We start from the raw sequence: 13696 nt of genomic DNA, 5'->3' as shown, positions 1-13696 counted from the left end.
AACTCCTCACTGGCAGCACCACCATCCATCACAAGTTCATGGGAGGAAGGGTAACGTCAGATTATTTGGAGCACTGCTACTCAGGGGGGTAACATTGACAATCCTGGAAAATATCTAGAGGAACAAAACTTTCTCCAACTGAAGAATATGTACATATAGGTATATACCTATTCAGAGTGCCGATTGTTGTCCATATTGAAATTCAAAAGCTGGGTGTTGGTTGGTTGTAATTCAAATCAAATCAAATGTTATTGGTGGCATACACATATTTTGCAGATCTTATCACAGGTGTTGTGAAATGCTTATGTTCCTAGCTCCAAAAGTGCAGTAAACAATACACATGGGGCATTACTAGAGAAAAAAGGATATCCAAGCAGTGGTGTATAGTACTAGAGTAAAAATACTTTAAAGTACTACTTACGTAATTTTTTGGGGTATCTGTACTTGACTTAACTATTTATATTTTGGACTAATTGTACTTTCAATTCACTACATTCCTAAAGAAAATATTGTATAGGATTTTCCATAAATTTTCCCTAACAACACAAGGTTGTTTTGAATGCTTGCAGGACAGGAACCTATGACAATTGGGTACTTTTTGAGTTCCTAAAATTATTATTATTATTTTATTTTTTGGGGGGGAGGGAATTGATCCGTAGGCAGCCCGCCGTATAAGATATTCCATTTATTTCTGACAGCTCTTCCCCTGTCCCCACTGTCACTTCAAGTTCATAGACAGGGAAATGAGCAGATGGAAAACTAACCATCAGTATAAACTAAAGTGAGCAACAGTTCCAACACCAGAGGATTTGTATCCACAGAGCAAACAGATTGAACATTACATCAACCAGGACAAGTCTATCCTGAGAGTGAGAGGTTGTGAGGAATAAATGACAAATCCCATGAATATTGAGACAGAATGAAATAAACATGACAGTTGTTGTACCAAATGGAAAAGGAGTGCTAGAGGGAGAATAACTATCCACAGTGTTGAAAGGGGCCGGGTGACATGGACATGATATACAGTACAGAGTTTGAGAGATTGCTATTAATTTATAAATAATGTAGAAAATCTTTCTTATCTATTGATTCTTGACATTCTTAAAATATTTGTACTTTTAGCCATTGAGACCTTGATAAACCCAAGGAAATGTATCACAACACCAACAAAGTATTGCAAAATTAAATCACAGTACACACGATTAAGACACTATGCATGAGTTTTACTATCAATGCCTATTTCAACAAAAAAATACTTCCTATACTCAGAACCCAATTACTGAAATAGGAGGCAGAGCTTGTTCTTCAGACAGCATCAGCGCGTCCATTATGACAATTATCTATTTCCTACGGATCTTACTGAAAAGGCTTTCGGTATTTATGCAATTAAAGCAAGCCAATTCAAGAGGAAAGGCAGAGAAAATCATATCTCCTTAAAGTACTTTGGGACCATTTGATGTTCACTGTTTTTTAATCCTTTTTACACTGAACAAAAATATAATCGCAACATGTAAAGAGTTGGACCCATGTTCATGAGCTGAAATAAAAGATCCCAGAAATGTTCCATGTACGCACAAAAAGCTTATTTCTATCAAATGTTGTGCAAGCATTTCTCCTTTTCCTAGATAATCCATTCACCTGACAGGTGTGGCATATCAAGAAGCTGATAAAACAGCATTATCCTTACACAGGTGCACCTTGTGCTGGTTAGTATAAAATTACACTAAAATGCGCAGTTCATTTCTCTACCATAAGCCTTCACCAACATTGTTGAGAGAATTTGGCAGTACGTCCAACCCGGCCTCACAACCGCAGACCATGTGAAACCACTCCATCCCAGGATGTCCACGTCCGACTTCTTCACCTGTGGGATCATCTGAGACCAGCCACCCAGACAGCTGATGAAACTATTGGTACAAACTAAGAATTTATGCACAAACTGTTAGAAACCGTCTCAGGGAAGTTCATCTCTGTGCTCGTCGTCCCCACCAGGGCCTTGACCTGACTGCAGTTCGGCGTCATAAACAACTTCTGTGGGCAAATGCTCACCTTTGATGGACACTGGCACACTGGAGAAGTCTTCTCTTCACAGATGAATCCCGGTTTCATCTGTACCGGGCAGATGGCACACAGCGTGTATGGTGTCACATGGGTGAGCGTTTTGCTGATGCCAACATTGTGAACAGAGCAGGCATAAGCTACGGACTACGAAAACAATTGCATTTTATCGATGGCATTTTGAATGCACAGAGATACTGTGATGAGATCATGAGGCTATTCGTTGTGCCATTCATCGGCACAGCCCCATGTCGAAAGGATTTGTACACAATTCCTGGAAGCTGAAAATGTCCCAGTCCTTCCATGGCCTGCATACTCACCGGACATGTCACCCATTGAGCATGTTAGGGATGCTCTGGATCAATGTGTACAACAGCGTGTTCCAGTACACGCCAATATCCAGCAACTTCCCCCAGCCATTGAAGAGGAGTGGGACAACATTCCACACGCCACAATCAACAACCTGATCAACTTCATGAGAAGGAGATCTGCTGCGCTGCATGAGGCAAATGGTGGTCACACCACAGGATTTCTGATCCACACGCCTAGCTTTTTTTAAAGGTATCTGTGGCCAATAGATGCATATCTGTATTGCCAGTGAAGTGAAATCCATAGATTAGGGCCTAATGAATTCATTTAAATTGACTGATTTCCTGATATGAACTGTAACTCAGTAAAATCTTTGAAATTGTTGCATGTTGTGTTTATATTTTTGTTCGGTGTATTATCTCAACTCTACGAGGTCAAGCTCCAGCAAATTCATCACAGAGAACATTTTCAAACACATAAATAGCCAACTTTCATTACGCTTCTCTGGAAGAAGATGGTATTGATTGATGCATACTGCCATCAAATGTATTTTAAGACCATTATTTTAAGAGCTGACAGAATGTATTATTGATTGAGCTGAACTGGGCTGCACCACTTAAGAGCATTAAATATTGTATGCATGTTACAGTGAAAAGATGGTTCAAATTTCACTGTGAAATACCATTCAAAGATTGAATCTGAATCAACATAAAACCATTTTCAAGGTCAAGAACAGACAACATGGAAACAGGTAAGAAATGAACTCATGGATTATTAATATGATGTATAGTATATTTGGCCTGCAGGCATAACAGGGCCAAATCCATCAATAATCACTCATATCTAAAGTATTTATGAGATCAATAAACAATAAATGTCCTCTTCTCCAATGGAATTAATTTAATGTATCAATGCTTTCTGCTCTAATTTTACAATCAAATCTTTCAATGTTGACATGAACCACATATTCTAACAAATTGCAAGATACACTCTCTAATAATATCAACTGCCCTTTATAGTATTGTCTTGAACCCTCACCATTCAATCATCATGTGGAGTTATTTAAGCTATACCAAGAGTAATAAAGAAGACAGATGACAGTCACAGATGCAGGTCCTTACTATGTGACAACATCCCAAGACTTTAAGGTCAGGCCCGGACAATTGATGGAACTGTCACTGTTTCGCCTTATAGTGACAGTGGAGTTCCCTACAGAATCGGATTACTCTTGCTCCGGAGTGAGACTGGGCCCGGCCAGGGGGACAAAATAAATGGCCTGTGAGGGATGGGGCGGCCTTGTTCCCACCGTGGGGCATCAGAACTGAATCTGAAGAAGCCATCATTCACTTCACTGTCCATGTCGTCATTTTAGGATGTCCAATAACTGGAGAAGCAGCAAGGAGTATTGACTTCCTCTTACTCAAAAGGAAAACAGCTAAATTGAGACCGTAGTCTGTCAGTTATGTGCAGAAATTCTGCTATCTTTATTCACATTTGAGTCATTTAGCGGACATTCGCATCCAGAGTGACTTGCTGTAGTGAGTGCATACATTTTCGTACTAGTCCCACATGGGAATCAAACCCACAACCCTTGTTGTTGCAAGTTCCATGCTCCACCAACAGCCACATGGGACCATTTATCCTCTTCTACTCAGGTCTGTCAGTTATAATGTCCAAGAAAAAGAATAATATAAATATATACCGCTTTATCTTATCTTTATCTTATTCTTCTATTCCCATTACTTTCACATGCTGAGAGAAGATGATTTCTGTTCGGTTTTTGTACTCACTATGACATTACGTTTGCTCAATATACTTTAACTGTACATCTTTGAAAGTATGTCCTGTATTATAAAGACAGTATGTGGTAGTGTAGGCATTTATCGTTATTTATTTTGAGTTGAACCTTGAGGAAAGTGATGAAGAGGTATTTTGATGCGTTGGAGTTGGAGTTGGAGTTTCATGTATTGGCTCTATCAGGATTAAGATCCTGAGTGTGGAGTCACAGCACTGGCAAATGCTGCTCCCCAAGGAGACGCTTCCATGTTGATTGCTTTATCAGACGGGACACAAGACACTATGACAAGTCCCACTGACATATCTTTTCTGTCACATGCCTTCACACTGCTGGCTAGTACAGTATGATCAGAGAGGGAATAAAAGATAGTTAGTGACTTACATGCAAAGGTTAGACTGGCCTCTCGGCTCACAATGGTCCCAAAAGAGTTGGAGGCGAGGCACTGATATGTTCCAGCATCTTGGTCTTTGTTTAAATGGCTGATTCGGAGGTTGCCTCCAGACAGGCTATAGTGTGAGCCTGATTTGGGAGTGATCGCGGTGCCATTCAGTTTCCACCTAAAAACAAAATGAAAAGCAGTCAGATCCAGATCCACTATTAACTTCAATCTATTGTAGATCATGTACTGTACCTTTATGGAAATATGAGATTCTGACAAAAACCTCAAAGAAGGCAAATGCTGATTTTACCTTAATTTGAGTAGTAAAGGATCAAGAAAGCCCTCAAACCATGCCCCACAGTATAGCGTTAATCTAAGTAGTGAACTACACTGACGGCCGGCACAACACAGAGCAGAAAATACCTCACTCACCAAGAATACACAGCCTCTGTGGCCATCCATCTTGCTAGACACCAAGTCAAACAGCATAAATATGCAGATTAATCATTACGCTGCAACAAATAAAAATAATGGCTAGCACACTGCATTCTGCACTTTTGCATTCTACACCAGGCTATGAGATTATAATTGGTGTTAGAGGTGATCAGTGAATGATATAATTCACTTATGAAGGCAGCAGATTCCTCAATCCCTCCACATAGAGCAGAAAGGTGGTTACGATACCAAACTAAATTTCACAGATGAGTAAGCATTAGGGTTGAATGGCGGGAACCCAGTTACCGAGATTTACCTGGATTTACCACCCAAAACCACTCCCTTTTCCAGGGATAAATAACTCAGAGAAACCGGTAAATGATAATAAATGGTTTATATGAATAGCATGGCGTGAAATGGAACTGTGAAATAATGTGCAGTGTCTAAATCTGGCTTCTCTACGGCCTCTGAAGGGTGGGGGCAGACAGCCTATCTCAGTATGGAGCGCAGTTCACAATCCATGTAGACCTACAGTATCAACTCATCATCATCATCATCATCATTTTTCTTGTGACAGATAGGCCTAAATTTGCTGCAGCATAGCTACAGTAATATAAAGACCAAATTTACCCATCTCCATCTGGCTTTTATTTTTAATTGTAAAGATATTTTTTTTATTGCAGCTCCAGAGTTTTAAAACAGCCTATGACTCAAATATCGTTGCTTTAAACCAGCACGTGCGAGAACTCTCTCGCAGTCTTTTTCTCTCCACATCAACTCAATTCCAATTGCATCCAAAATAGATAACCCTGTTCTAGATTGATATAAAGCCCTATATAGATGTACTAGTCTACCTCTTTCAGGTAATATATTCAATGCAGTATTAGACTTTGTTACGGATACAGGTATCCTGTGTGTGTATCCTGTGTGTGTATTTATTTTCTCTCCTTTTCCCCTCACAGGTGGCATTCATCATTCCCCAATCAGTCATCAATCAGACACACCTCCTCCTGTTTCCATTACCCTATCACATTCCCTTTCCCTTGGTTTAAAAACCCTGTCTGTTGTTTGCTCTAGAGCGCAATCTCTCTGTCAATGCCATCTGTCTGTAGAGCTCTCGTTTGGTTTTTTGCAACTACGTGTGAGTATTGGTTTTGCTATGGTGTTTGTTTGACGGTGGGAAAAGGGGGTACCAAGATAAGTTGTCCATGGGCATACATTACCCGTAGGAATACTTTGTATAAAAACACTAGTTAGAACTGGGCGTACCACCCACTGTATTTTTGGTTAGTTAGCTGTTGGTGAAGTAGGCTAGTTTAGGTATGTTTTTGGATACTTATTTCTTTCCTTGGGTCCAGCTCAGCCCCTTTTCCTGCCCCCCCCCCCCCCCCCCAATTACAGTGTGTTTTCAAATAAACCACGAGTGTTTGATGGTAATTTATTTGTCTGTGGTTATTTTGTTCTCACTCTTACTTTTTCACTATTATAATTTGTTTGAGTTATGTTACGGGTCTCGCCTAGACTGTCGGGCCAAAACGGATTCGTAACAACTTATATTTAGCTAATTAATGATGGCTTATAGCCTCTGTCTCTTGTGCAATATGTACGCACCTGTGCTCTGCTAGCCTCTCTCGTTAAAAAAATGCTCCTTAGCTCTTGGTGTCCCATGCAGGAAAAGCTAGACTAGACCAGCTTGCTGGACATAATGTTTTGGGCATTTCTTATACCAATAGACTATTCGAAGAGGGATTCAAGCTCTTGTTTGCGTAACGTTAAATACACCAGCCAATAGAACTCACGGGTAGTTTGAAATAAAGGTTGGATAAATAAATTAAAGAGCAAACGCACGGTAGGCTATAGCAGTTATTTATTCAGATGCATAACCATTCAATCTCTGTAGAGAAGTGAAAACCTTCTGCATTTAATTCTAGTCCTATATTATTCAAGGATTTCATTAGAATGATGAAGATAAGGACAACAAAACGTATTTCATTTAATTCTTGAACGCGATGAAGGCATGACCCAACAATAGAGAAAGTTGCGGTAGGCTAATAAAATTAGGGGAAACATTATGAAATGTATATATGCGTCCCGCCTACTAATTATACAAATAGGCCCTATTATATTTTAACATTAAAATCTAATTCGCTAGGCAATACTTGTAACTTTGTAGGCTGCATGGTCTCTCACTGCTTTATCATGATTTGAACGATGTTCATAAATCCAATCCATATAATAGTGTAATTCAGTTCACACTCAAAGATTAGCCTACTGAAGCTAGTTTAATGTATTTACCCAAGAGAGCACATAGGTAGCTACATCTATGGGATTGTATGTTTTTTTTTGTTGTCATGTGTAATGTTGAGTTGCCTATCAAATGTATTGGATAATGGCACAATCATTTGGACTTTTTGGGGCTTGGGTTCATGAAATGTCTTTGGGGCTCATAAAATGTATTTAATGTATGGCTCATCAGACTCAAGTAGCATCAGGCTTGAATTTTCGATCAAAGCTCTAATCTAATCCAGACAAAGACCTATTTTATATGCTTTTGAACGCCAATTCTGGTTTTGGCGGAAAATAGCGGGTTACCCGGGAGGAGTTATTTATTCTCGGGAAGGGACGTTTGTAAAATACCAGGAAAATATTCAACCCTACAAAGCATGATAGGTATTAAGCACTTTATTGGGATATGGACGAAGCAGACCATGATTAGGGTCCAGAGCAATTAATTGCTGATTATTTGGAGTAAGGATGATAATTGATTGTCTTTATGGATTCTAAACAGCTCAACAAATAGGGTGACTTTGTCAAAGCATTCGTGAGAATATCTTTATCAGGTTGGTGTAGCTCTGCTTGACTAGATTTAAGGTGTTATTGTTATTGTACGATTCACCTTAGAGAAGGCATAATAATAAAGGGACAAGTGTAAAAGGTTAATGACAGGTTAAAAGCAAAAGACATTACATCTTTGTTCTCTTTCATCTACCATTTAGACAACTACCAACCATATCAAGCATTTGAATAGAAACTGGGACTGAGGGTTATCTCTCCCAGGGCTTCATTAGAGAGAGGGAAGAATAACTCAGATCCATACATGGTGTTCTTGTGCTATGGCAATTATGACTGGAATAGAGTAAAGAGGCTAAACATCATTCCTTAAGCAAAAGGGAACATGTAGTTCAAACTAAAAATATATGATTACAAACAGTTCACGGTGGCTTTGTTCTCACAGAATACAATATGCCTTTAAATACATAGTGCTTATGGGGGTAGCACCGCGTACAAACAACCTCTTTAACTACTTTACAAGCTGGTACTGTAGACACTGTAGATATATAATAGTTCAGTGATACATCACCATGCCTACTCCAAACCAGCCTTACACAACGTACAGAAGTCTGGTCTCCAGTGCCTCATTACTCTACACTACAGTATTGTAAAGGTCCTCACCGACCGTCTCATAAGGCAACTCAAGCTATTCACTTACTTCCAATGCAAGAAAAACAAAAACATCAATATTTTACTGCACAGTAGTGAGTCGACTCTAACTACTCATGCTTTCAGAAAGAGAACCTGCAATTGATAAAATGAGAAGAGCCTCTAACATGATCTGTTATCTCAGAGAAGTGGTCCTCATCAGCTCGCATACCAGGCTGTTTCTGTGTTAGAAAAAAATGTTATTCCATTAAAAATGAAAGCAGTCTGCCTATTCAAAGTTGTTATTAATTCTTCTTCAACAGAGTGATTCAATAGAGCCAATATTGAATATCACATTCCTGCAAGTTCTGGATGAGAGAAGACAGAGCTTTGACTGATATGGTAATACTGAGAACAAAAAAACGGCACTTCCCTTTAGGTCAACATCGGAGTATTAAGCTGCACAAGGAGCTTTCTGAGGGAAGGAATAAGTGAGTTAGGTCAACATACTAAGATGAAAATCCATTGTCTTGCCACTAGATATTGACCTGACAATGACTGTTGTATTGAATTGAGTCGGCTAATATCATGGCTATTATACATTGAGCAATAAATTAAACCATGTACATGTTGCAGATAATCTAATAATCTAATAGACTATTAATCATTCTAGAGGAGGACACTGGTTTTAGCAGCTCTGTTAAGCACATGCTTTATGCAATCATGTCCCAGTAGGCCGTCCATACAGTGGCATAATATCATGCCATCTGGCTTATGAGTTTGTAGAATGTTACACGGTCTGTTCCTTTCCTTTAGCCTTCCGCCTGGTGCTTTCATTTTTGGGAAAACCAAATAGACCCAGTGCCACAGAACAAAGACTCTTTTATCCAGAGTAAATACTCTGTTTTAAGCTTTATGCTTGTAGGGACAGACATTTTTAAAGCATATAAGAGGATAAGCCACATTTAATGCCCAACCTCTGAGGTCAGCCTGTCACAGTATACGATTGTGTGATGTGCAGTTAATGAACTTTGAAGATGATTTAGTCTGCAGCTTCCCTCAGGAAGATTGTCTTAGAAGGCAGGCAGGCAGCCCATCCAGGGCCAGGCTCTGTGCTCTGACAGGACTGTATAGTGACCTTGACAGGAAACAGCTGATTAGTTCAACCTTTAAACTGGCTCAATCCCAAGTGTTAAATGTACCAATCCTTCTAAATCTCACCCCAGCAATTTCATTGAGCAAACATGATTGATTTGAACCTTGTAGTTGCCAGAGATACAACACACAACATTTTCGATAGACTAATGAACCGTGCAGAGAGAGGAAAAGAGACACTGGCCATGTCTGAATATCCACACTTGCATCCTAAATGGTATGCCGTTTGGGTCTACAAAAAAATAGTTAATAGTGTTCGACATTTGGAAAATCAAGTATACTTTAAATGCCTGGATATCTTCCTCATTTCGGCTTTGACGACAGCTGACCAATTAGATACACAGTAGGGATGAGGCGTACCCCAATTTGGGAATACCTGTACTAGATGAAGATCCTAAATGAGTATAACATCCTGGCATTTAAACCCTACTTGATTTTCAAAATTTTGTGTACTATTAACATTTATTTTCACATGATGAGAATGCGTCATGCATGATTGCATTGTTTCCCATTATTTGTTGATTTCGGGCGGTGGCGCAATGCCATCGATCAGGGTACGCCAAATAAAAATGTTTATTTTTTTATTTATTTTTTCCAAAAGGGGCTATACATTTTCTTTTCGTCACATTTTCAAACAGTCCATTTATATTTTCCAATGGGGCTATACACTTGGATGAGATTTTTTCCACCTGAGTAGCCTCATTTCACTGCCAAAAATAAAACTAAACCATCTAGTGTTCAGCGAAATAACAACACAATATCAAATACAGGTAGCGGTCCGTATGTAGCCAAACGTAGCTGCTGCTCATTCCGTTGCTCATTGCTCATTCAAATGTATAAATGGTAAAAATAAGGCCATAGAGACACATACCAGCTCTACTGGTAGTACTGCTACTACCAGCAGTATTACAGCTGCACCTGTCGATGACACAAGTTGTTCTGCTTCCACGAGCACATCCAATGCTAGCATCAGTAATTCTACATTTGTTGTTAGCCCAGCTAGGATGGACACTGACACTTGTGAATCTGATGCAGCTGAAGAGCTACAGCCACCTTACCCGGGAAAGCACCGAACAAAAGACAAATATGAGAACTACATTGATTTGGGGTTCACTTATATTGGGAGTAGTGCCTTTTCTCAGCCAGCGTGTGTTATATGTACAAAAGTACTATCTTAAAACTCAAGACATTTAGAAACAAAACATGCCAATTTGAAAAATAAGCCACAGGATTTTTTTGAGCGAGAATTAAAACAACTTTCGAGTAGTCAGACATGTATAAAAGCAACAGATACCATTAATAATAAGGTGCTAGAAGGATCTTATATGGTGAGCTACTGAGTGGCTAGGACAGGCAAGCCCCATGCTATTGTGGAGGACTTAATTCTTCCTGCTGCAGCAGATATAGCTGGGGTAAAAGGCCAAAAAAACTATACAGACAATGTCTTCATCAAACACTGTTTCACAACCTATCAGTGACATGGAAGGAGATGTTTTGAAACAATTACTGCTTTGCATATGTAACCGGTGTGAAATGGTTAGCTAGTTAGTGGGGTGTGCGCTAATAGCGTTTCAATCAGTGACGTCACTCACTCTGAGACCTTGAAGTAGTTGTTCCCCTTGCTCTGCAAGGGCAGCGACTTTTGTGGAGCAATGGGTAACGATACTTCGTGGGAGGCAGTTGTTGATGTGAGCAGACGGTCCCTGTTTCGAGCCCAGGTAGGGGCGAGGAGAGAGGCGGAAGCTATACTGTTACATTGCTGCTGTTGACCTGGATCACTGGTTGCTGCGGAAAAGGAGGTCAAAAGGGGGGTGAGTATAACCGGTCTGAAATGGCTAGCTAGTTAGCGGGGTGCACGCTAATAGTGTTTCAATAGGTGACGTCACTCGCTCTGAGACCTTGAAGTAGTTCCCCTTGCTCGGCAAGGGCCGCGGCTTTTGTGTAGTGATGGGTAACGGTGCCACGAGGCTGGCTGTTGTCGATGTATGCAGATTGTCCCTGGTTCGAGCCCATGTTGGGGTGAGGTGAGGGACGGAAGCTATACTGTTACACATACAAGCCAGTGAATTATATGCGTTACAGACTTGGCGGGCCTGGCACAGCTCCTGGTATATGTCGTATAGTTGATGGGGAGTCAATTAAGGAAGACATCCTCTTGTGCAAACCACTGGAAACCAGGACAACAGGAGAGGATATTTTTGAAGTACCAGACAGCTTTGTGACATCAAACGGACTTTGGTGGTCAAGATGTGTTGGTATCTGTACTGATGGCGTAAAAGCCATAACAGAGAGACATAGTGGAGTGGTAACGTGTGCGCAAGCAGTTTCTCCCGATGTCACTTGGGCACACTGCAGCGTCCACCGAGAGGCTCTTGCTGCCAAGGGAATGCCTGACTACTTGAAATACATTTTGGACACTACCGTGAAAATGGTTAACTTTGACAAAGCAAGGCCCCTGAACTCGTGTATTTTCTACACTGCAAATGATCTGAGCAGTGACCATGTAACGCTTTTACAACATACAGAAGTGTGCTGGTTATCAAGGGGAAAGTATTGACACGTTTTTAAATTGAGAGGTGAGCTTAAGGTTTTCTTTACTGACCATCATTTTCACTTGTCTAACTGCTTGCATGATAAGTTTCTCACACAACTGGCCTTTCTGGGTGATGTTTTTTCTCGCCTGAATTATCTGAATCTAGGATTAGAGGGACTCTCCGCAACTATATTCAATGTGCGGGACAAAATTGAGGCTATGATTAAGAGCTCTTCTCTGTCTGCATTAAAAAGGACAACACACAGGTCTTTCCATATTGTTTCATTTTTTTGTGTGAAAATGAAATCAAGCTTACGGACAATGTCAAATGTGATATAGCGAAGCACCTGAATGAGTTGGGTGTGCAAGTACGCAGGTACTTTCCCAAAACGGACGACACAAACAACTTGATTCGTTATCCCTTTTATGCCCTGCCTCCAGACCACTTACCGATATCTGAACAAGAGTGCCTCATCGAAATTGCAACAAGGTTCTGTGAAAATTTTATTTAATCAGAAGCCACTGCCAGATTTCTGGATTGGGCTGCGCTCAGAGTATCCTGCCTTGGCAAATCACACTGTTAAGACACTGACACCCTTTGCAACCACGTACCTATGTGAGAGTGGATTCTCGGCCCCCACTAGCATGAAAACTAAATACAGAAACAGACTGTGTGGAAAATTATTTAAGACTGAGACACTCCCCAATACAAGCCAACATTGCAGAGTTATGTGCATCCTTTCAAGCACACCCTTCTCATTAACCTGTGGTGAGTTATTCACAATTTTCAAATAACAAAAGATTTTATATGTAAGATGGTTAAATAAAGAGCAAAATTATTGCTTATTATAATATTATTCTTTGTGTCCTCGTCCTTTAAGAGTTCTTTGTCACTTCTCACGAGCCGGGTTGTGACGACAACTCCCACTCATACTTACGTTTAATAAATGTATTGTATAGTGTGTGTGGGAAAAAAAACATTTTAGCGTGCGCTGACCTTGTTGCTAGAGGGGGTACACAGCTGGAGGTTGAATGTTTGAAGGAACCACTGATCTAGTAGAATTTGATGCACACTTTTCCACAATGCATTGGAAGAGGATGGCTGAAAATGATAGGCCCTAGTTATCTTCAAGTAGCCAACAACAAATCTACACTACTTAATTGGGAAGATGCCCGAAGCTTCTGCGGTGGTGTGGAAATGTAGGATAACATGGTGATGACTGAGATGGTAGCATCGGGACTAGCTCTTAGGAAACTTTGCAGTATTTAGTTTTTTATGTAAAATTGTATTATTATTTATCATTATTAGCTCAGGAAATGTTTTGTGTCATTACATACAGCCAGGAAGAACAATTGGATATTATAGCTGCGGTAACTACCAGCATATCGACTAGGAATATGACTTCCCTGGAGGAGATCCTTTGTTCACTCTTCCCAGAGCAATTTAATTTGTTCCAGAGGCCGACCCAAAACATCGCCGGAAGGAGAGGCAATCGCGGAGGCCTATTGGCTAGACTTAGGAGGCGCACATACCACCCACCGCTCCAAGTATATTATTATGTTCAGTCTTTGGATAACAAAGTGGATGAGCTTAGAGCAAGGATTTCTT

The 13696-nt window shown here is 40.3% G+C and overlaps 1 protein-coding gene across 1 annotated transcript in view; it reads right to left on the bottom strand.

Moving 5' to 3' along the window:
• Window positions 1-13696, bottom strand: part of LOC139371295 (contactin-4-like) — a 227907-nt gene that overhangs the window by 128244 nt on the left and 85967 nt on the right. Inside the window, exon 4 of the mRNA XM_071111598.1 lies at window positions 4547-4722. Coding sequence (XP_070967699.1) covers window positions 4547-4722 — 176 coding nt within the window. The remainder of the gene's footprint in view (window positions 1-4546; window positions 4723-13696) is intronic.

Source organism: Oncorhynchus clarkii, chromosome 17, assembly GCF_045791955.1.
Source record: "Oncorhynchus clarkii lewisi isolate Uvic-CL-2024 chromosome 17, UVic_Ocla_1.0, whole genome shotgun sequence".
Classification (NCBI taxonomy): Eukaryota; Metazoa; Chordata; class Actinopteri; order Salmoniformes; family Salmonidae; genus Oncorhynchus; species Oncorhynchus clarkii.
Note: the sequence above shows the minus strand (reverse complement) of the source record. Positions and strands in the feature narration are given on the sequence as shown.